Source organism: Diabrotica undecimpunctata, chromosome 8 (assembly GCF_040954645.1).
Source record: "Diabrotica undecimpunctata isolate CICGRU chromosome 8, icDiaUnde3, whole genome shotgun sequence".
Lineage (NCBI taxonomy): Eukaryota > Metazoa > Arthropoda > Insecta > Coleoptera > Chrysomelidae > Diabrotica > Diabrotica undecimpunctata.
In genome coordinates, this window is record NC_092810.1 from 69,125,904 (window position 1) to 69,152,788 (window position 26,885).

Sequence of the window (26,885 nt, forward strand, 5' to 3'; positions counted from 1 at the left end):
ATTTTAATAGTAATTGATTTGTATGACTCTGCATAAATTAGTGAATTAATTAATTAAATAATTGGATTAATTAAATTAGTGTTAATTAATAATAAAACATCATAAAGCAGATCACAACAATATATATATATATATATATATATATATATATATATATATATATATATATATATATGTATATATATATATATATATATATATATATATATATATATATATATATATTATATATATATATATATATATATATATATATATATATATATATAATATATATATATATATATATAATATATATATATATATATATAATATATATATATATATATATATATATATATATATATATATATATACCTACATAAATATGCGCAAAAGTTTGGACGAGGATGATGTTTTAGTCGAATAATCTTGATCATACTGACTTTATTAAACAATGGAAGGGAGACCATTAAAAAAATTAGGGGAGCTTTAATAGTCTGATTAACATAGTTAATATTTAATACTGTTAAACAATGTACGTACTCATAAAAAAGAACATCTGTCTGGATTGCAATAATATAGACACAAAAACAAATAGAAAATAAAATATGGAAGAAATTTTACCAAATGTAAAGAACGACGCTCCTGAAAGTTCATCATCTAGTGAATCCAAAGACTCTTTTTATGTAAAGTTTGGTGCTGGTGTGGACATAAATACATTAGAATTAGTTTCTACTAATCGCAAGGACCGTAGACATTCAATAACTGAGGGTAATTCTCAAAGAAGAGAAAAAGTGAAATATTCGCAAGAGTGAGTAATATTCTTTTATTATTTCTATTTATATTGTTAAAATCTTCCTAATAGATGTTTCATTCAATTATTTATTTATTTAAGTTATATCACTGAATTAATTATGTTTCCGATCAATGTTTTATTTTCACTGGTAAGAAATGCTTTCTTTTTCTTCTTCTCTTTGTTTAGAATTACTAGGCTTAATAGCCTGCTAACTGAACACCGGAATAACACGCAAACAAAAATTGATAAGTTGACACAGTTCTCCAACATGATCGGACTTCGAATAAACACAGAAAAAAAAATATTAAAAAACAACCAAAAAAAATAACCATCCAAATAATAAAATGATGATAAATGGGTAAGAAAGTAGAAGATGGGAGTAGAAAGGATATACAGACGAAAATAATAAAGACTCAACAAGCACTCAATGATTTAAACAACATTTGGCAAACAAGTGAAATATCGGAAGCAAAAACATGGAAACAGGATGAAACTATGACTAAAAATATTGTTCGGAAGCTATTTTCTTTCGGTATGTTAATACAATTATCACTATTTTTACTGGGAAAAAGCCACAATTATATTTTAAAATAAGTTTATTTTGACGTTTCGATTTCCACTTCAGAAATCGAAAATTTCCGAATAGGAATCCAAAGTCAAAATAAATTTATTTTAAAGTAAAACTGTGGTTTATTCCCAGTAAAAGTAGTAAATTAAAACTAAAAAGCTACAAACTTTTGTAAACAAATTTTTAAGAAAGGTCCTGAAAATATACTGGCCCAACAGAATAACTAATACAGAACTAGGGGAAAGAACAAAGCAAACTAGTATTAGAACACGATACCAGAGACACAATTCTAAAACTAATCTAGTAGCCTTTACTAATAAGAGGAAGCTTATATTTCGGCGGTAATCTTTATGAGCATTCTGAGACTTAAAGCAAACAATAATTGAAGGTCTAATTATATTGAATAGTCATACAAATTCTACTGGAACTATATTTGTTGAATCCATCTTTCAGATGCACTGAGATATGATGACACCAGAACTAATCTTCGCTGAGAAGATTAACACAATAATTACACTATGTAAAGAACAAAAAGTTCCAAACATTAATGGGGACATAATGATGGATCTAAAACAGTCTATGTTACTGGATCAGGAGTATTTGGGCAATCATTTATATATATATATATATATATATATATATATATATATATATATATATATATATATATATATATATATATATATATATTTATATATATATATATATATATATATATATATATAGATATATATATATATATATATATATATATATATTTATATATATATATATATAGATATATATATATATATATATATATATATATATAGATATATATATATATATATATATATATATATATATATATATATATATATATATATATATATCTATATATATGTATATATATCTATATATATATAAATATATATATATATATATATATATATATATATATCTATATAGATATATATATATATATATATATATATATATATATATATATATATATAAATATATATATATATATATATATAAATATATATATATATATATATTTATATATATATATATATATATATATATATATATATATATATAGATATATATATATATAGATATATAAATATATATATATAGATATATAAATATATATATATATATATATATATATATATATATATATATATATATATATATATATATAGATATATATATATATATATATATATATATATACAGTAGACTCCCTCTATAACGAGAACTGAAATGACAGACTAATTACCTCGTTATAAGCCGATCTCGTTATATCAGACAATAATAATACTGTGCATACATATGAATCTGTAGTTTTCTAAACCATTAACTTCCTATAGTGAAGCCATTCGGAGCAATATAAGATGCTAATAAATATTGTTTGAATGGCGTTTTTGAAAAAAAGTTATTTGCGTTTATTGTCAATGAAATATATTAAAACATAAAAGAGTTGTTTACTTTTATTATCAATGATATACGTTAAAACAAAAAATCTGTACTTATATTTTTTTCCCAACTACATAATGTATAAAGCGTATTTTCAAGGATAACATAAGCTATTGCTTCTGCAATTTTAAGAACTCTGTCATTTTTAACTGCTTTAAATGGTCCAGTGTCATTCTATCATATATTTTCTAAAGATGTGAAACAGTTGTATTTATTCATTGTAAAGAAGTTTATTGTGGGCTGCAGTTAAGTTTATTGAGGGGCTGTTTGAAAAGGTATTTATTTATAGCCACGACCGAACCAAAAACGTAAAAAACACGTTTTTGGATCTTATTTTCTCTCGTTATAACCAAATTTGCCTCGCTATAGATGGTTATAGTTCAATAGAAATTTCACGGGACATCTAATGTATCTCGTTATAAGCGAAACCTCGTAATAACCGTGTTCGTTATAGAGGGAGTATACTGTATATATATATATATATATATATATATATATATATATATATATATATATCGAGAAAAGGAGTACGACCGTCAATCCAAAATAAACTAAGGTACACTCGAAGAGTGGTGGGTTTTTCGGTAAAAGTGGAGAAATAAAAGACAAAGAAGGTGGCTACTTCATCTATTTATTGAAGACGTTTCGCTTTCTGCTCAGAGAGCATCATCAGTTCATCTAAAAAGAACAAGATGAAACCAAACATCCATAGAGAAGTTACAACAAAAGTGTGTTACCTTACAAAGACATGTAGCAGTCAATGATGTTAAAAATATGAAAAAACTTACGAAACTGGACATTCAGAGTTAACGTTGTATAAAATAATTAATTGAAACTGGGCAAATTTTCAGCCATATTATCGATCGTTAATTTTTCCGAAAAAAATGACAACTTCATCCCTGTATAGCCACCCCCTGTACCACGAGGGGCGTCCGCCTGTAAGACAAAGTCTTAACCCAGTTACAATGAATATATTCCAATAGAGAAATGTCATATTACTGATCAGTTCAAAATTTCGGCTCTATCTCTTGGACTATAAGAAAGCGATAAGTGGTTTGACAGCATAATAACTGCTTGTGTAGTCTAGTTTTTTCAGTGATTCTAGGCAACCTATTTGGGTGGAGTTTTGACTTGTTCTTGAAAGAATTCAGAATCCAGCAGCCCGCTGAAGTATTGGATTTTTATAATATAATTATTTGACAACCTTTTGTTGGCCAACCACCTAGAGCGGAGTTGAGCCAAAATACATTGATTTCGTATGTTCCGTTTTAAATTCGTTCAATCTGTATATATATATATATATATATATATATATATATACTTGTATATATATACATATATACTATTAACTTTGCCAGTGCATGCGACGGGGGATCCAATCAATTGTCATCTACCTACAGTCAGTCATTAAATATTTAAAATAATAAACTTTTTGCATATACTCCACATAAATGTAAAGTATGACCTGGTGTACTTCTGATCTGGCATCATGTTTTTTTACTATACCCTGTATATATATATATTGATGGCACGCTATATACATTATATGTACTATAATGTCTCACGTCGTTTGATTTGATGTGTCATATGCTAGTATTAGGCTGGTTGTTTATTTTGTCATCAATCAGAGGCCTTCCTCAGGTCAATAAAGACGATTTGTAGTGCCCTTTTGGTAGTTTCTTGGTTTGTTTTTATATCTAAATATATTTGTTATATGCTCCCCTTTTATTTGCTATGTCGCATGTTGGGATTCGATCAGTTGTTTATTTTGTACTCAGCCTGAGGCCTCGTGTAAGTCAATAAATCAAAATGTGTCTTATAGTAAATCTATTTTTATGTATAGTGCTCTAATATCTTGTATATCGCTATACGTTCGTTAATTATGAAAATACTGTGTAGTGCCCTCCGTGTAGTCGCCTTGTTTGTTTTTTTCTATCTGAATGTATACGGTATATACTCCCCTTTCATTTGCTATGTCGCATGTTAGGGCTCGATCAGTTGTTTATTTTGTATACTGTTAGAGGCCTTCTTTAAGTCAATAAATAAAAATGTGTCTTTTAATTATGTTTAACTTGATTTAATTTAATTTAATTCTATTTACCTTTATTTAATTTTTATTTATTTCTATTTAGTTTTAAATTAATTTTATTTTGGCAAAGCGTTGACGTTTGTTAAACGTTATTTTATTTTTATAGTAAGTGTATGTTTATCTTACCCAATGACATAAATACAGTCCATCTAATTTAAATACCGTTGCACGTCATTATCATTGACAGAGATCGAAGTTGACATAGTTGTCAAAGTATAAAAAAATCCTGAATCCATTTTAAATCAAATAGATCACAATTATTGCAAAAGTGAATTATACAACAAAACAAATTAATATTTAATGTAAATAAATAGAAACAAAACAAAAGTTAAAAAATAATCTTGTTAAAAACAATTTGAGCAGCTTGTATGAGTCGTATAAAGATGTAAAATGGAATACTTAACGAAAACAACACTTTTTTCATTACTTATTAATTTCTAGTCAACACCGCAACTGTCAAATAAGTGTTACCAATTTATGCCAAAATGTCACCTTCGTTCGATTACAGTTACAGTATGTTCTGAACAAATGTTCCTCATAAAAACGCTTTATAATACATTTATACAAATTAAATGAAACATATTATTGTGTATTTCTTTAAGTTAACATTAATAGAAATCTTTAAATATTATTTCTACGCGTATATAATAAAATATGTATAGTGGCTGTAATGCCAGTGTGCTCGGCAAAGTGATTCTAAAAAAGAACACACCTACCGCCTAAATATTTCGTGTTGATATCATATGACCTCACGGTCTATGACGCGGATGACGTGCAACGGTTCGTAAATTAGATGAAGTATATATTAAAATATACGTCATTGATCTTACCTTACAATTACAGTAACCTATATTTTTAGCAAGGTTTTTAGTTTTAACAAGGATTCTGGAGCTGGGGCTCGAACGTTGTAACAAGAGTTAACCCATTTTTGTTTATCCCCATTGTTCTGCATTTTGTTCATTCTCGTACCACTGCTGAACCTATTGACTTATTACCTGGAGCCCTTAGTTCCCTATTGTTCAAAAAAATCATGAATGAAATAATAAAAAAAGTAAGAACTAAAAAAGGATACCAAATGGGAAAAAAACAACTTAAAATAATCTGCTATGCTGGCGAAGCAATACTATTCTCTCAAAACGAAGATGATTTACAATGTGGGCTGCACTAGTTTAATATACGAGTAACCGCCAGAAAATTCAATATGTTAATTTCCCCAAAAAATACAAAATTTATGGAAGATCAGATACTAGAACGAGTGCAGTTTTAATATCTTGGCATCACACTATCTAGCTACGAAAACCTCCAAACAGAAGTGAAAGATCAAGTGAATAGAACAAAGAGAGCCGCAGGCTGCCTAAATGAAGCAATGTGGAGAAATAAAAATATCAGTAATGAAATGAAAACAGAATTTACAAACAGTCATGAGACCAATAATGACATACGCGCCAGAAACATGACTTACATAGAAAAGTCAAAAATAATGCTAGAAACAGCACAGATGAAAACTTGGTGGTAAGATACTATGGTACAGAGCTAGAAGTATAGATATACGACGTAGATGCAATGTGGAGAACATCAAGGACTGGGTAAGAAATAAAAGAGTAGAATGGAACGATCATATAAGCCGAATGACAAAAAAAAGTCGGCGAGATACGGTTCCCCAATAGGAAGACGATCAGTAGAAAGACCACGAAAACGATGGAACGACAACTTACTGAAGGCACATTAAAAAACAGACAGTCATGTCTACATAAAAAGAAGAAGAAGAAGAACTTGAGGGAATGGTTTAAATGCAGTAATGCAGAAATATTTAGACCAACAGGGTCCGCATAGCCGTGATGATTTCCCACCTTTGAAAGAAAACGGGACTTAAAGAAGCAGATATGGAGAGGTATGTACATAGTAGAGATAGAGCGGGATAGATGAAATTGATATATGCGGTTGATATGTTGTATAAGAGAAAGATTGTAATAAAACTAAAAGAAGAATACAACACTGAATGTTGGGTAGCTAAAAAGCAAGAAATAACATGTGGCTCAGATGGTCTAGTGGAATGACAAGAAAGGATAAATTTAAAAATATCAGTTGTAGGTATTACCAATAGGAGGGCAAGTTATGATGGTTAGGGTATCCGAAATGATAATTACCTAATATGAACAAAACTCACAATAATTTAAGAACACACTTTGCAAACTTTGAAATCTTTCGATCTGGTTAATATACTCAAATTATTAGAAATTATATACAAAATGTAATGCCTAAAACCCATCCATTTTCAGATTGTTTTGTCACGTGCACGCCGCACGGCTCAATGCCATTTTATTTTTTTCACATCTTTTATATGTGGTTTTGTTTTAGTTTCTCATCTCTTCGATTTTTATTTTGTCTCACAATGAAATCTCCAGAATTACGGAGTATTTAGTAAACAGTCTCCAATCCATACTAAATCTGCAAATTTACGATCTTGTAACTGTTTGAATCATTACATTTGATACGGTTTGATCATCAGTTACTTTTCTCATTATCCAATATATCATAATAAGAAATAGAATAGAGGACAGTACCGACCCCTAACTCCACTTTTTATGGCTATTTCCTATGTTATTTCTCCTGAGTGTTCCAGTTTGGATTTGTATCCTTCATGGAAAAGTTTGATTAATTTAGTCTTAAGATTTCCCCAATCTATACACTGTTTACACGTCCGAAAGCCTTTTCAAAACCGATAAAACTTACATATACATATATCTTTATTCCAGTCATTTGATTGTTCCAAGATAATTTTAAGTCTACAAATGTGGTCAATGGTGGGGCGTTTGGCCTGCTTGATTGCTCCTCAGTTTTTATCTAGTTCCGGCTTTAATCTTTCCAATAGATTTTGGTTAACACCTTGGATGTAGCGCTTGATAGTGTTATTGTTCCCCAATTATTGCATCTACTTAGATCTCCTTTTTTGGGTATTTTTTATTATCAATCCTCTTTTCCACTCCTCTAGTAATTCTTCGTCAGTCCATTCAAAAGTTGATGTAGCTCTTTTATTAGGGTAATGGATATATTGTTAATTCCTGTGGTTTGCCATTTTTTAGAAGGTATAGTATGTTTCCAATTTCTTCCCTTCTATTTTTTCCAATATTCACTTCTTTGGGTGGTTCTGTTTCGTCTTCTATGACTTTCCTGTTAGGTATGATTGTGTATTACGGTTTTGGTTTAATACCAGTTTTTCAGTAAATTTATTTCTTATAATTTATTGTTTTAAGGCATCGACGTTGTATTTGTTCCTTCTGTTAGTTTTTTGGTTTTTATCTCTGGCTAATTTCATTTTTACTAGCATTTGGTCTGATTTCACATCAACTCCTCTTATGCTCCTGAGATGTTGCAACCAGGTTCTCCATTTAGGTTCAATTGTGGTCTATTTGGTTATTGTACATTTCTCCCGGTGATTTCCATATTTCCTTATGTATCCGCTTATATTTAAACATAATTCCACCTATTGCAAGTTCATTTTATTCGCAGAATTCGATTTATCGATTTCCATTGTCATTCCTCTCACCTGTTTCCTTCTTTTTTATCACTTGTTCATGCCCTGTATTAACGTTGCCTGTTTCAGCATTAAAGTCTCCCATCATTATTTACTAGATGCAATAAATAGTGAATGCATTCAAATGGGACTGGACATCAACACAGATAAGACCAAATTTATGATAGTATCAAGGAGTCCAATAAATAATGATCAACTATTCTATATACAAATAGAGAGAGTGACAAAATATAAATATCTGGGAGCTTACATCAACACAGAATTAGATCCAGACCAAGAGATCCGGGTACGAATAGAAATGACAATGGCAGCGTTCTTAAAATTCAAACAATTGTTCTGTGATAAAAATCTATAGTCTTCTGCAGGTCATCATGCAGGGTAGAGTCGATGGCAAAAAGGGAATAGGTAGAAAGAGGAAGTCATGGCTGCGAAATATTCGAGACTGGACAAACATGACTGTAGACGAATTATTCCACGTTGCAAAAGAAAGAGAAGATTTTAATAATGTGGTCGCCAACCTCCGTTAATGGGGACGGCATAGGAAGAAGAAGATCATTATTTTCATATCTCTTCTATATTTAATATTAATCTTATTATACGTTGCTTCTAGTTGTTAGTAAAATTGTTCCTTTTCATATTCGTCGTTTTTATTTTTAGGAGCATATACATTTACTACTCGTCTCTTGCCTTAATCTCGGTCAAATAATCCTTACTGGTACTGGCTCCCACTCTAATAGAGCCTTTCTTCCCTTTTGGGCTAGCAGTACATAATGCCACTACCTTCTCGTGTTTATCACCTACTATTGTATTCTCAGAATATATCGTTAATTATTGGTCTCCTACTCGGGTTGATCCACTGCCATTCCATTGTATTTTGTTTACTCTAGTAATATCTAACTTACTATTAGCTTACTTGCTCCAATTTGTCAGTTTCATAAAGCGTTCTTACATTCCACGCTCCTATTAATTTGTCCTCTCTTTTGTCTATTTCGAGTTTATCTTGCATTCTCGCTCTCCTCCTGTTTTTAACCTTACTCAACTCCTTTTCATTTTCTATGTCCGTCATCATTTGTCCTTTGATTTGTGTATTTTCATCTTTTGTTAATTTTTTTGGTTCCTCTGGGTTTCTTCTTTGCTTACTGTATTTATGCCATTTCTTTGTTTTCTCATTTATTATTAATTTATTATATTTTATTTTAACACTTTTGCCCTTATTTATTATTTTTTTTGGACCTGTTATTTTTCCTGTATTTGTAATTCTTCTTTTGTTATATTATTATTTTATATGTTTTAATTTAGCTTTATTAACACAAAAATTATAGTAAAATATTAACATGGTAGCAATTAGCAATAACATTAAAAAATGCTCAACCCTATTTGTAATGTTGAAAAAATATTAATTGTTAAATACTTATTACCATTTACTAGGTATTTTAAATATATTATTGTTTTAGAATTGTTTCAACCGCTCTTGTCGATTACCGACACAATTGTTATTACCAACAACCACAACCTTTTGCTAGAAGACTTTCAAGAGCTGAAAAACAAGAAGAATGGAAGCACATGGGATTGTAAGAATTTTAAATGTGATATTAAACAATAACTTTCTCTAGTTTAAGTATTGCACGAAAAACCCATAACTGCTTATTAAATGCCAATTTAGATTTAGAATGTCTATAAATAGTATGATGCTTGCGTTGCGATGCAACACAATCATCGAAGATTAATGCAAAGATTCCGGATACAATAATGGCTAGTCGGTTAATCGGATAAATATGTAGTTTTGAGTCAATTTTAAACATGGTTTAAATTAAAAAAAAAAATGGCATGTATAAATAGCTATTTAAAAAAATTGTACTCATTAAGTTTTTAAGTATTTTTAGTAACATTATTATTAATATTAAAAAATGTAATCATGAGAGTCAACAAAATTAGTTCTTTATTCATTAATGATTTAAATACTTACCAAGGAATCATTTCACAACCATAAAAGGGAAAAAAGAAACAATAATATGACAATTCGAAATATTCTTGAAGGTAATATTTCTCTATTTCTGAAGCATGCGTAATAGATAACCAAGCTGTGTTAAGTTTCATCTATAGGAATTTTTGTAAAGAGTGAAACGATATCAAAACTTGTAGAATGTCTGAGGGTGAGATAGGGTATTATTGTTTAAGAAGTTGGATGAAATAAAAAGAATTTTTGGCGAAGGATGAAGCATTTTCGGCGAGAGGTTGAAGAGTTTTTGGCCAAGTACTCGAATGGTTGTGTAGGGAATGTTGTATGCACTGACAATGGGATGTAGAGGAATATCGAGTTTGTGAATTTTGGGTAGGCCATATATTCGAGGTATTCTGGAAGATTTTTCACGAGGAATTAGAGATTGTTTTATGTCAACTGGAAAGAGAGATTTTATTAATAATGGCTTTTGTTGTTTTCTCCAGATAGGTTCTTTGATTATTAGGAATTGGTCTGTAGTCTGGAGTATTAACGAGATTTGAGAGTTTATTAATATAAGAAGTGTTTAGGATGACGGTGGCATTGCCTTTACCGGCGGGAAGAATGACTGGATTTGGATTTGACTGAAGTTCTTTCAGGGCTTTTTTCTCGGATTGGCTAATGTTCGGAGTAGGAGGCTTTGAGTTTCTAAGAACTCTAGCGATATCTTGTCTAGTTATTTCGGCATCTTCGGAAGATAAACTGGAGATAGCTTCTTCAGTTTGATAGATGATTGTCTAAATTGGAATGTGACTTGGAGTAACAGAGTAATTGAAACCTTTTGTTAAAGCTTGAGTGACAATGGTCGAAATAAGAGTATCAGAAAAGTTATGAACCACTGTAGTGGGTTTCAGCGTTGTTGTTTTTGGAATTTGTTTGGCAATTAGATGCGCTAATTTGCGCTTCTGAGTTTCAGTCTTAGATTTGAAAGTGTTTAGGGCTGTATGTGTGTTGATATGGTCAAAACTGTCCCATAATATAGGATGAACATTGAAAGAATAAATAGATGACTAGATATTAAAAATACTGATATTTGTGACATCTAGTTTTCGTCTAGTGGAACGAATCGCTTTACGGAAAAGCGCAAAATATTCACACTCTAAACATTCTGAAAACTAAATACAGTATCCAGCAAAACCACTTACTTCATCTTCCAAAATCAATTCTACAGACAAATAAATGGTGCCCTTCTGGGCTTCCCACTATCTCCAGTAATTGCCAATATCTTTATGGGAGACTTCGAGACCCGAGCACTATCCACATCAATGCTCAAACCCACATGTTGGCTACGATATGTTGACGATACATTCATCATTTGGCCCCATGGCAGGGATGCTTTGGTGTCTTTTCAAACCCATCTAAATGGTATACATCTTAGTATCCAGTTCACGAAGGAGGTGGAAACTGATTCAACCCCACCGTTTCTCGACGTTACCATAAAGAAAAACCAATCCAAAGGTTTTCATCACTCTGTTTATCTAAAACCCACCCATACCAATCGTTAATTGCATGCCATCATCATCCCCCTTCACAAATTAATTCAGTCATTAATACGCTTGTCTCCAGATCAATACGCCTTTGCAATTATGCAAGTAGACCCGCTGATCCCTCTAGTTTAAAACGAGCCCTCATAAGCTGTCACTGACAAAATCGACGAAACTCTAAAATCAAAAGTAATAAAGACAATATTTACTCCCAACTAAAACTTTCACACAACACCATCTTCATACAGGTCACAAAATTGATTTTGAAAACTCTAGAATTCTTTGAATTCAAAGAATATACCGCCCTATTATATAGAGGTTGGTAGTTTGCCTTGCTGTTTGTGTCATTTTGACCTCAAGGCCACTTCTATTCATGTTGTGTGCGTGGGTGTTAAACCTGTAAATTCATTTACCGGCGAGATTCAGTAAGCTAAAAACTGGTAACTTCATTTTATCTTTATTACTATTAATCTTAAATAACTTATAATGTTACCTAAAGTTAAAATTAAAATCTAATTTATTAAATAAATTTGTTGGAAGTGCATTCTTATGATCTTTCTAGTTCTTTACACTTTAAAATATACCTTAATGTTTTTTACTTAAGTTTTTATAATAACTTTTTTATATACATGTATGTTTATCACATGTTCTTTTGCTGTGCTAATTTTGTTAAATTGCAAACTATACCTAGTTTCAATTAATTGTTTTATACAACGTTAACTCTGAATGTCCAGTTTCGTAAGCTTTTTCATATTTTTAACATCATTGACTGCTACATGTCTTTGTAAGGTAACACACTTTTGTTGTAACTTCTCTATGGATGTTTGGTTTCATATTGTTCTTTTTAAATGAACTGATGATGCTTTCTGAGCAGAAAGCGAAACGTCTTCAATAAATAGATGAAGTAGCCACCTTCTTTGTCTTTTATTTCTCCACTTTGACCGAAAAACCCACCACTCTTCGAGTGTACCTTAGTTTATATATATATATATATATATATATATATATATATATATATATATATATATATATATATATATATATATATATATATATCCTGTTGTCTACGTATTACCAAACTTGAGAAAATTGATCAAATTGTTTACCTTTGATATTAGTTATTAAATAATTACTCTGAAATTAGATCCAGAATTGTGCAGGCCAGGGTCACTTTTAGAAGGACGACCAAAGTATTATGTAAGAGAGACCTAAAATTGACATTGCAGATTCGCCTATTTCGCTGCTGCGTATTCTTGTTCTTCCTTTATGGTGTCGAGTCAAGGACTGTGAATAAAATTAATTGAAATCGCCTTGAAGCTTTCGAAATGTGGTGCTATAGAAGAATTTTGAAAGCGTCGTGAGTGGAGAAGATTCAAAACTTCACAATACTAGAACGTCTCAGCTAGACTGCTGAGATTATGAAAAGCATCAAAAAGAGAAAGCTGGAATTCTTCGGACATGTAATGAGAGGTCCTAAATATAGGTTGCTACAAAATGTTATGCAAGAGAAAATAGCTGGCAAACGCAGTCCAGGACGAAGAAAGACTTCATGGTTGAAGAACTTGCGAGATTGGTTTGGTATTGACACAAGCATACTAGTAAGGGTGGCATTAAATAATAGTAAGATAGCCATGATGGTAACCAACGTCTTAAAGATAATTACTACTATCAATAAACAAGTTAATTCTATCCTAATTTAATACTACAAGAGACTTATCTAGATCATATTCAGCAACAATCCTTAGGTTCTACTGCATAATAACACTACTAACTAACGTGTACACTTTAGCCGCACCTTGCTCTGCTTCGTTGTCTAGATGTTTGATTGTTTGATTGAAAACAATTAGAAACTAACTAAAATCTGACATCACAAAATGGAATGAGATCTTAATAGAGCCAGTCATAGAAAACATCATCATCATCATAAGTGGCTCGACAATCCGTTGTGGATCTTCGCCTGCTCACAAAGAAGTCGCTACTCCTGTCGATTCCTGACAAGTTCCCTTCATCTTCTAACCCTTAGAATCTGTAGATCTTCTTCCACATCATCAATCCATCTCATCCGTGGTCGTCCTCTACTTATTGTGCCCTTTGGTTTTGAAAATGTTAATCGCTTCGTGTATTCGTAATCTGACATCCTAGTAATGTGTCCAGCCCATCTAAGTCTCTGCATTTTAACGAATTTAACAATATCTGGATGGGTGTATAACTGATATAGTTCAAAGTTGTATCTTCGACGCCATAGCCCATTTTAATTTACGGCCCCAAAAGTCTTTCTAAGAATTTTTCTCTCAAAAATACCAAGAAGTCTTTCATCATTTTGAGATAAGGTCCACGTTTCAGCCCCATATATTAAAACCGGTCTTATTAAGGTCTTGTATATATTAAGATTTACTGCACGTTTTATATTTTTATTTTTTAAATGTTTCTGGAGACCATGAACAGTTCTGTTTGCTATTGCTATGCGTCTTTTTATTTCGTCGCTTGTCGTGTTTGTTGCGTTTACTAGCGATCCAAGATATGTAAATTCTCTGACTTGCTCAAAGGTATGGTTGTTAATTTGAATTCTCTGCTGGATATTTCGAGGGTTTTTAGAAACCAACTTATATTTGGTTTTTTCCTCATTTACCACAATTCACAGTCCTAATTCACTTGCTGCGTCGGAAAGCCTTATAAAACACTGCACCATGTCTCTCATACTTCTGCCTACTATAACTATATCGTCACCGAATGCGAGAATTTGCGTCGATCTATTAAAAATAGTTCCATTCATTCTAATATTTAATTGTCTGATTGCCTTCTCCAAAGCAATATTAAAGAGGAGACACGCCAACGCGTCCCCCTATCTTAGTCCATTATTAATGTCAAAGAACGTAGAGTTTTCTCCTTCAATTCTAACGCATGAGCTTACGTTTTGCATTGTTAGTTGGGTCGACTTAACTAACTTAGGTGGGGTAACAACAGAGGCTTAAAATGTCCAAGACACTGGGTTTTCAGAAAATGATCAAAATTAAGAAACCAATAACAAGGAAGAGAAGGACAAATATAAAATAACAAATATAGTTGAAGATTTCTACACAATCTTGTGCAGCCTGCAAAACTGAACCAATAAAAGAGAACGTCGAAAGAAAAATGAAAATGTGGGATCAGAGGTACTACGATATATAGAGGGATTCGAAATATAAAGAACTTTAAAAGAATTAAAATATAATAAAGCTCCAGAACACAACGGTATATTCTATGTGTGCCATAGAACAAGCTATTATAATTGTAGAATAGATTCGAGATATAGGCAACTAATACATTGATCAACATGTAGCATCAGCGTTAATCGCAATAAGTTATAGAGCACCTCAGATTCGCTAACGTCATCGTGATTATAGTAAACACATTCGAGGAACTACAAACTATAGTACTCGCAGAGAGCTCCCAATCGTAGGCCTAAAAATGAATATGACAAAAGCAAAAACAATGATGAACTCAGACGACTCCAAACGTATAAATGGCAATGACATAGAACAAGTCCAAGAATATATTTAACTGGGCCAAATTCTGAATAATTTAGGAGTAAAGTGTTCAATCAGTGCATCCTTCCTACCATGACATATGGATGTCAAACCTGAAACTTAACTAAAGCAAATTCGAACAAACCAGCCACAACAGAAAGGGCAATGTAAAAGGCAAAACAAGATATAGTAGTATCAAATAGAAAGAGGAACAACTGGGTAAGATCAAAAGAAAAAACCGAGGATATCACAACAAAAATTACCACACTCAAATGGAGCTTCGCAGGCCACACTGCTAGACAAAAAGACCAACATTGGAACGCCACAATACAACACTGGAGACCTTACAAAGGTATATGAGCAAGAGGAAGACCACAGATGAGATAAGTAGATGATATAAAAAAGTAGCCGGGACAAATTGGAAGTGTGTTGCTCAGGATAGAGATCGATGCAATAAGTTGGGAGAGGCATACGTCCAAAAATGTATATAGGCAACAAGATCTTATTTGTATTTCTACTAATAACAACTCTGGACTTAAAGAACTGAAGTAGACTAAAATACCTTCTGTTAGCTTCTAAAATTCTTGTTACTGCACCTATGCCACTCTCTCGTACCTGTGTCGATTTATAGTAACTTTTCTTTATCTTGTGCCTCTCCTTAGTTCCTTGACATGAGCATGAACTTGGCTTTTTTCTCTAGAAACTCTCAGTCCTTATTACATAAACTATGTTTGGGGCATTTTGTTAAACACAGTTACACCTGGGTTACTTGCTTACTTTCTTATGATTCTCTTAAGAGTCAAGTTGAATAACATAGTAGCCACAGTATTTGTAGGGATGCTGCGTTCTTCTATTTTAAAGCTACTACTTGATGATTCAAGAACTTTACCAGATTTACACATTTCTCTAACTCAGGTTTCTATATTGTTCGTCAAGTTTCGCTCATAGTGTAGATTTTATGTCTTCCTACGCTTCTTCTGCCTTTGATTTTGACCTGCATTATAGTTCTTAATAATCCTTATTTTTCACCTCTTATGATGTGTCCTAAGTATTACAACTTCCCGATTTTTATGGATTTTAAAACTTTGCATTGTTTTCCTAGTTGTCCGAGAACTTGTGCGTTTTTTGCGATCAATCCATAATATTTTTCGAAGACGCCGGCAACACTACATTTCGAATGCTTCCAGGTTTTCAATGTTGGATTGTTTTAGAGTTAAAAGTTAACCTAGCAATTTTAATGCAGCATCTTAATTCTTTTATTTGATCTGTATCTTCTGTGATCCATGCTCCAAGGTATTTGTACGAAGATTTTGTTTAATTTCCGTATTATCTAGTACTATCTTAACTTTGATGTTTTGTGCTTTTGTAAATACCATGAAATTGGTTTTCTTCAAATTTATTGTTAGTCCATTATCGTTGCCATGCATATTGAGTTGTTGAGCAAGTTGTTGCAACTGTTCCCGCCAGAAGGACGGTATCGTCAGCATATCGTAGCTCACCGTTTATTAGTAGGCCCTCTTGACTTTGGCCAACGCTATTTCTGAGATGGCTTCACTGTATAAATTGTGATAAAAATGGTGATAAAATATACCCTTGGCGCACCCCACGGCGAATCTTGATATCCTCAGTCAGTTTATTTGCAACTTTCACTTTCGCTGTTTGATTCCCATAGAGGATACATAAATATATTTCTATATAGGTATCACCTATTTACACAATATTATGTTTTTTGAAGTCTATGTAGAGCTGGTACTTCTTGCTTAAGCGCCGTCTCTCAATCGGAAGTTGGACATTATTATTACTATTGTCACTCTATCCACCACTGCTCGAAAAAGGTGTAATGTTCTTCTTGATGGTCCTATCCGTGACGAATGTTGGTGATCATGATGGCAATCTTTATCTTCTCTGCAGCAACGTGGAAAAGCTGCACAGATGTGAAACTGATGCTTTTCATTTCGCAAAATGTGACCGAAATAATTATATAAAGTGGCCACAAGAAAATAGCTTCAGAACAATATGATAGTTAAAAATACATTGATAGACATTGTTTTTAATAAACGCTTTATTAGATGAAATATTAATTTATTTATTTCTTAACATTTTAGAGAAGCTTTAGCAACAACTTTATCAGCTTTATATGGAAAGTTGTTAGTAATTATGGGTACTGCATTTCCGATGGCAGAAGTCATTTCTACATATATTCCTCCATCGTTCTACGAAGCTTATTATTTATATCTTTATATAGGAAGCATGTTTTTTCTTCTGTATATGTATATAATTCTCGCGAATGATAAGAGGAGGATTAAAAACCAATTAAAATTAGAGGCAGGTAGGTAAAAATGTGTAACAAACTTTAAATGCTATTGGTATAAATATTATTAACTACACTTAACTGATATAAATAAAACCTAATATTGTATGAGGTAATAAATCGATTGAAATAAAAAATATGGTAAACAAATCTACCCTTTAGTGCGCTTTGTAGTGTTTCGTCTGTCCGGAAGATTTTAATTAAGTTCAGAGAAAACTAGAAAAAATACATTTACTCGTATACGTTAGGATTTCTGTTTCTGTAACTAGTACTAAATTCTGCAATATAAAAATTTTTGAAGAACATTTGTATAAAAGTTATTATTGCCGTCCCTTATTTATTCCATTTTAAACGCTTAATGACCCTGAAGCTACTTTCTTGTAATATTTTCTGATTTTTATCACCTTTATTGGGAATAAATATCAATCATAATAAGAAAAACTCATACGATAATATAATGAATGGGATTTAGAAGTGAATATGGAGAAAACTAAATGCATGTGTATTGGAAGAGAACGCGGACCTACAACTAGAAGACGGACAGTGAATTAAACAATGTGAGAAATTTAATTATCTATTTTTATTGCAAATTACAAACAACAACACTTTAGACAAAGCGATAAGAAACAGGAATTTTCAAGATAGGAGAGCTATCTCACAACTAAATAGTATCCTATGGGACTAAACTATATCCAAGGACAACAAAAGAAGAATTTTCAACACCATAATTAAAAGCGTAGTTACGTATGGATCGGAAGTGTCTCATAATAATGATCATGATAATGAATAATGAATACAACAGAGAAAAAATGCTTAACATAACTAAAATGGATTTCTGGCTAATGAAGTAAAGTTATTAACCCGTTACCACATGAATTTTTGTTTTTTGTCAAAAATAAAATCTCAGATAAGAATTTTAATTCTATTTTTACGTAAAAATATTGAAAAAAATCTAGCTACGAGGAAAACTTTATTGACAAAAAAAATTTTTGGTGCCAAATATGGAACATCATGCAACAATGTAATATTAAAGTCAAACTATTTTGAAGCTACAGTTTACACTATACAGTATGAAACTGCAAATAACAGTTTCTTTCTTTACTTAAACTAAATCCTAAAAAATAACATGACCAGGAAATAACTTAACAATAACTGTAACATATAACACACAATATATTAACTTAAATACCAACATGCTACATTTTGAATTTAAACAAACTGGCAAGTTTGGACCTGTAAAATGAGAATCCGTCTTTCTTAAGGCAATAAATTATATTTAATAGCCTCTTGACAAATCGGAGGGCGAATATCAACAAGTGCGTATGTTTACAGCTGGGAATTTGCTGAACGAATGTACTTTAGTACCAAAATAGAATTGAATAATGGCCTCCGCAAGGATCATCAAAGAAGTTTGGATGTGCAGACAACTGGGCGCTTGCTACGAGCCATAAGGAATTGGAGACTACTGAGCAAATATTAATAAACGAACTAACTACCCTCGTAAGCTATTTTCGCCACTCGAGATTACAACCCAATACCGAGAGGACAGAAGTATCGTGCTTTCATTTAAACAGCAGACTAGGCAACTACCAATTAAAACTACACTTTTAAGACAAACTCCTCAACCACACTAAACACCCAAAATATCTAGGTGTGACACTTGATACAACGTTAAACTTTAAATGACATCTTACAAAGATGACTGTAAAACTTAGAACACGAAATAACATTCTTCAAAAGTTATGCGGTACCACATGGGGTTCCTCAGCGTCTACACTTAGATCGACAGCACTGGGGCTCGTGTATCCCGTTGAGGAGTACTGTTCACCGGTGTAGCTCAACAGCCCGCACACCAAACGTGTTAACGTCCAACTAAAGCAGACTTTACGTATTATATCAGGCACAATAAAGGTCACACCAATATACTGGTTACCAGTGCTAGGCCACATAGCTTCCTCACATGCCTGCCGAGAACAAGCTCTTGTCAGGGAGCATAGAAAAATTAACGCTAATCATGTAGTCCTCTCACACGTTGGTATCACCTGCAGAGACATAAATACACTTCGTTCAAGAAACAACCCTCTAGATTCTGCAAGAATTCAAATTGAAAAGAACTTCAAGATAACTGACCGTTGGCATATAGATTGGGAGAAAACTGCATCACCTGACACCCAGAATGACAACAGAATCAGAACAAACTGTGGCAGGTGCTCCGACTCACTTTTTAAGTGGGGCAAAATACCCTCTCCAAACTGCGATTGTGGTGCTGAAAGACAAACCGTTAAATATCTAGTAGAGGAATGCCCGATCAAATCCTATAGTGACAATCCGTCCGATTTCTTAGTTGCAACCAAAGAGTCAATTCAAGTTATTCGTTAACTAAATGTTTGTTTGTAAAAATTAATTATTATTTCCTCTTTGTAATCTATTATGTATATAAAAGTTAACTGTGATATAGCCATAATCTAAATAAATAAATTAGAAGAATTTTGAAAATACCACGGACCGATCATAGTACGAACGAAATGGTATTGCACAGAATGGGAAGAGACAGAAAATTTTTGACCACCATTAAACTCTTAAATATCTCTCCTAAAAAGGAGAGATATTTGAGGCACTTACTTAGAAATGAGAAGTACGAGTTGTTGCAGCTGATTATGAAGGGTAAAACCGAAGGAAAAAGGGATCCTGGTAGACGAGACGACAAATATCCTGGCTGAAAAATATTCGCGACTAGATCGGGTTAAATACATAGACTCTTTTAAAAAAAAAGCATAAGATAGAGACGAGTTTGCAATAGTTATAGCCAACCTGGAGTCGGCACTAGAAGAATAGACTTTTTGGTGATGCAAATATCGTGAAAACCATAAATATACACCGCCTAAGGTGGGTGAGCCACGTTATGCGGATGGATGCGACCCTGATAAAATAGCCAAGCTAAATAGGCCGGTAGAAATAAGAAGAAGTGAACGACCTAAACTCAGAGATCTGGATTATGTGCAGGACGATTTAAGGGAGATTGGGGTAAGGGGATGGAGTAGACAGACACTCGACAGCGAATTATGGAAGAATGTTTTGAGGCAGGCCACAGCTGACGAAGGGCTATAGTGCCAACAGATGACGATGATCTGTATGTTTCCCTACGTTTAAAGCAGAGAGTCTATCCGAGGTCCGCTTGTCCTGTCTAAATGCTCTGATCGACCCCTGAGTGTCTATTTGTTTCCCAGTCCCAATGTTAGAAAAAGAGATCACATACAAGTAAAAAAAAATAAATAAATAAACAGGAACGAAAACAAAGAGAACTACTTAAGAGCTTCTGCATAAAAAATACAAAATAATTCCATAAAGGTAGGATGCCGATTGTGGCAAATGGACATTAACTCCAAAGCCAATAATCCCCAAACACACTTAACTGTTTACTTGAAACACCAGCAAGATCGTTTATATCTGCCTTGACAATGACAAGTGCGTATATATATATATATATATATATATATATATATATATATATATATATATATATATATATATCCTTCCTAATGCAATTTTGATATATCGATTGTACCAAGAAAAATTTGTATGAATTATCCAATTCTCTCCACAGCTCCGTGTCCCCTCTCAGAACAAAGATCTCCTTCGACTATCGACAACTTATTCACACGTTACTAATATGATATAATATTATTTGACCCAAAATTCTCAAATTGAATATATTATGAATGTTTCTCCCGTTGAAACGCTTCCTCTGCCTTGAGTGGTCCAATTCCTCGTTCTATGCAAAATTAACTATCAGTTCTCAGCAGCCTCCTATGTAATTTGCAATATTAAACAAGATATTGCAATTTAGTGTCTTCAATGCTCTCCTTCGAATGCACGTACCTTTCCAATGATGCCAGCCTCTTTTCCTCTCGCCAAACTTAATCTCTCGTTCCGAAATAAACAGCGATACGTAGATCAACTATCGTCGGACACACTTACTTCACCAACTCACGACTTATTCTTTATCACTTACTACCCTTGGAGACCAACTCGAAAACCAACCATTCACTTTAAGAAACTGGAACTAACTAACTCTCTCATCTCATCTATCCATCCATCCAACCTCTCATTATACACACCCATATCACCACTTTCCAAATTCTCGGCCAATCAGAAATTTGCATACCAATCCCCACATAAAATCAGAAATACCTACAAACTTTCCTAATTCATATTATTTCTACAAGGACACTTAATTTCTACTGGGTATTTACAGATTCCGAAAAATCATTTACTTATTAACTATTTTTATTGTCCTGTTCATGGCGCAAACCCGGATTACGGAACACTTACTTTCTATAATCTATGAAATATTGATTTCATCGTACTTCAATTTTGAATACCACAACAATATATATATATATATATATATATATATATATATATATATATATATATATATATATATATATATATATATATATATATATATATATATATATATATATATATATTTATATATATATATATATATATATATATATATATATATATATATATATACATATATATAGTATAGGTAAAAGTTTGTGGTCGGTATAGAAAGAATGCATTATTACCGAGGGCCGAAAGTCCCTGAAAACTTCTATAATGTTTATTTTAATAAGTTACAGAGTGAAAAAAAAAGAGAAAATTTAGTGTGATTTTTATTTTTAAATATCTCGTTCAAAAAAACTTTTTGTTTCTTCTAAGGGATTTTTGGCCCTCGGTAATAATGTAATCTTTCATCCTGCGTTTAAAATTTTCAAAAATATTTGTTAGTTTTCTCAGGATTCCAAAAAAAATGAATGCATTTAAAAAGCATTGGCCCGAAATTTTCCGCCTACGCTCTTAACGCAACTAAACCGATTTTCGTCTATGTGACTATGATTGTTTAATAGTATGTAGTTTCAAGTAAGAGAGTACCTACATAAACAAACATAATGGCTATTATCGTTTATGTGTGTATTTATTGAAGTGAAAGAAACTAATGATATATTTATTATAACTTGAAAAATAAACTAAACAATAAAAATAGTAAATCGTACTTACATTTACATTAAACGTTATTATTAAACCGCGAATCGTCTAAATTGACGTTTAAAAACATAAATTTTTCTACTTTACTTCTTGTTAACCGTGTTCTTTTTTTATTTAAAATTAAACCAGATTGAACATGTGTTCAAATTTACAATACTTTATGAATATAGTGGTTAAGTTAGGATATACATGGCGATGGTTTTTCCACCATTGTAATGGACTCTCGATACAGGTGTACGTTTAGATGAGTCATCTCCAATTAATTGATCAAAAATACACCATGGACTTAAGTCATCTTTATCGGTTTCTTTTTTTTTGTACTGGTTGATTTTCAATAGTACAATCTTCTTGTTCTTTAATTATAAAAGTAACCAGCTTCTTAACTCTTTCTTTTGTTTTTTTAGCTTCATTTTTATCAGAAAATCTCTGTACTTTAAATCGTGAATCCATAAATGTATATAATGACAATGTGCCACTCTGTTCTATCCCTCTAAATCTTTTTGCTAAACCTGATATTAGTAATTGTACTACGTCGGATACAATGGATGTAAGGTTACCGTTTGCTAAAATTTTATTGCAAGATTCTTGCAGGCAGCGTACCATAACAATCACTGAACTTTCAAGTATTTTTAGCCACTCATTATACTTGTAATTTCTTTAAAAAATATTTTTATTAGTGGAAGTATCCATCACCTTTGGACGCTTGGGTGGCGGTGGCAGTATGCGCAAATGCGCGTTTTTTGAAAATAAAATTATTATTCTTATAATAGGTCAATAATTTTGACTAAGAAAAAAAAATCTTAATTGAATATTTACAATAAATAAATCCTTTGACGAACTATTGACAAAGATTTGAAATCGAAAATGCAGATCAATCGTAAATCGAAACTCATTCATTAATCAGAATACCTAGTTATAAAAAACATAAAAAGAGTTAAGAAGCTGGTTACTTCTATAAAAAAAAGAAAAAGAAGATTGTACTATTGAAAATCAACCAGTACAAGAAAAAGAAAATGATAAAGATGACTTAAGTCCTTGGTGTATTTTTGATGAATTAATTGGACATGACTCATCTAAACATACACCTGTATCGAGAGATATAAAAGAAGTCGACGTGTATTTGTCTGATGATATATTACCCACAAAAAATGGAGATTGGAACTGTCCATTATCGTGATGGAAAAACAATCGCCATGTATATCCTAACTTAACCACTATATTCATAAAATATTGTAGTATTGTAACAAAATCTGTTCTTTGTGAACACATGTTCAAAATCTGGTCTAATTTTAAATAAAAGAAGAATACGGTTAACAAGAAAAGTGGAAAAACTTATGTTTTTAAATGTCAATTTAGACGATTTGCGATTTAATAATGTGTAATGTAAATGTAAGTACTATTTGTATTGTTTAATTTATTTTTCAAGTTATAATAAATATATCCTTCGTTAGTTTCTTTCACTTCAATACTTATACGCATAAACGATAATAGCCAATATGTTTGTTTGTGTACTCGCTTATTTGAAACTGCTGGTAAACAATCAACTAATTACAGTTTACGAAAAACGGTTCCGATAAAAATATCAACGACCCACTTCTAGTTTCTTAGCTATATTAGGATCGGAACCAGAGATATGTAAAATATCTCTGATCGGAACTAATCGTCTCACTAATGGGCAATGGGCGTCAATGAGAAATAGGGAGGGGAGACCAAGGGGAAATGTGATTGTTATCTTTGTCTATTCGCTGAAAATATGATTTTATATCTGTGTTAGATATCCTGTTAAATTTTACCATACCGACCATAAACTTTTTTACCTAGACTGTATATATATATATATATATATATATATATATATATATATATATATATATATATATATATATTATATATATATATATATATATCATATATATATATATATATATATATATATATATATATATATATATCTACGGCATTAAGTGAACTCCGCCCATGTTAAAATTCAGGTTCAATTGAGCTCCGTGGTCAAGTGGATACCGATATACGGAACTCACTTGACAATTCCGTAATATTGGTTCAGTCGATTCATCAACATGTAGAGTTTAATAATTTATAAAAATTTTTTGGAGCCCGTAAATACCCCTGTATCATAAATGTATATCGTTTAGTTCACGTGTATATATTATAGGGGTCGTTCAGATCTTTTTCATTGTATATTTGAACCATACGTTTATCGGTTTAAGTAAGCTCTGAGAGTTTGGCAACTGTGCGATTATACCGTATATTTTCAACATATACCCTGAACGGTTTATATGGGCTCCTTATTTTTATCTACTATTTGTAGACAGTGTAATGTCATATTCATTACACTGTGTAACAGAGGATATCTTATTACCTGGTATAACTACGTACTAAAAGGTAACTGGTTCTTTAAAAAACGGGTATATAGATACAAAAGGATTTCGGCTTATTATTTAATGGAATGTTCGCTTGCATAGAAAATTTTATTTTTTCTGCATTTTTAGAAATGTTATTTTTTTATTTAATATAATTTTATTAGTTCAATGCCGAATTCGATGTTTTTTTTATTACAGAAATTTCGTAATGTATTTTGTTTACGTGAGTATGTCTTTGTACGTTTTATGTAAGCACCCGATTAATAAAAACTACTTTTATTTCATCTACTCTTTTGCGATATCTTGTATAAAGCTTTTTTATTATTTTAGTTCTGGTCTTATTTGTATACTCATATGATATCTCGATAGAAGGTTATCTCAAAATAAATATGGTTAAGTGCTGCAATAGATATTTTTGTGTTTAAATGGGTAGTAGTGTGCACAAAAAAAAAGAATGGTTAATTTGTCTATCAAGGTATATTCGGCAGCAGAAGCATATAGTGCAAGCGTCTATGTTTTAAAGGCGGAAGGACGTACGCCTCATTTTTAGCTGACAAGCTTGCGAAGAATATTATTTCTGGTCCTCAATTTACCTTTTAGTTTTAAACAATGATCTGTGACTGATCCCGTGGGATACAAACTATTTTCAAGAAATTTATAGGAAGTCTACAGTTCAACAATTTCATGACATTGAGGGAAATTGAGGAGCGCACATGAGTTTTTCAGGGGTTTTGGCTGAAAATTGATTCATAGTTTATTTTTATTGTGCAATAATAGGTGTATCGTCTTTATAATATTAGTCCTATTATCTACCGGTATGAGTTGATCGTTTGGGTAAATGTTATACAGTGTAGGTGCTTGTATGCTACCCCAAGCGAGACCGTTTTTCATCTGCTATTCTTAACATTGAGTGATACAAAAAATATTCTCTTGTGTAGGCATACGCAAATAATATAAGTGAGTTTGTTATCTAAGGGGATATCATATAGTTTTTCAAGAAATATTTGGTAATTTAAGGTGTTGTAAGAGGCATTTAGATTGAAAAATACCACCCCTGATACCCGATATTTTTCGTACCCGTCTTTGATGTGTTGGGTAAGATTTAGCATTTGTAATCTACATGATCTTCCCTATCTATAGCCACTTTTGTTTACAGATTTCGTAATAGTACTCAGATCCTCAATGTCGGTAGTTGTATTATTTTTCATTAAATATGTAGATGGTGGATCCAAGCTGAACATCGTTGAAAGGTTCTCTGAAAGCTGACTGGTGTTGTCCTTTCTTACTTTGAGTTATTCTTTGCTTTTTTTCCGACAGAGATAGCATGTCTATATCTATAATGTGGTTTTCAGCGATAAGCTTTATACCAAATACCCTACGTTAGGCCCTATATGTGTTTCCTGCACTAGAAATGAGTCAGATTCGTATTTAGCGCATATGTCTGATAAGTTTAAGTAAAGTAAAGTTTCTTGATCTCTAGATATACCCTTAACAGTTATATACATATGTTATTAAAATAGTTGGTCCTAAAAAGGACCAATTTGACAAAATCATATTAAAGGGGTGACTGACGAATTAGCCGATTAATTATTTAATCATTACCCTGGGTATGCCCGATTGTTCTGATCTTCTTAGTACTTAAATTTTCGTAAAGGCTCGTTCTTTGAACCCCGTAAGTAATGCCTAATATTTTACTTTTTATTGAAAATTTA

General features: G+C 31.8%; 1 protein-coding gene across 1 annotated transcript in view; it reads left to right on the forward strand.

Annotated features, from left to right (window-relative positions):
* Positions 1 to 538: 538 nt before the first annotated feature.
* The window catches only part of LOC140447665 (proton channel OtopLc-like), a 58,404-nt gene continuing 32,057 nt past the window's right edge, over positions 539 to 26,885 (forward strand). The window contains exons 1-3 of the mRNA XM_072540457.1: positions 539 to 793; positions 9,889 to 10,005; positions 17,529 to 17,752. Coding sequence (XP_072396558.1) covers positions 591 to 793; positions 9,889 to 10,005; positions 17,529 to 17,752 — 544 coding nt within the window. The 5' untranslated portion in view covers positions 539 to 590. The remainder of the gene's footprint in view (positions 794 to 9,888; positions 10,006 to 17,528; positions 17,753 to 26,885) is intronic.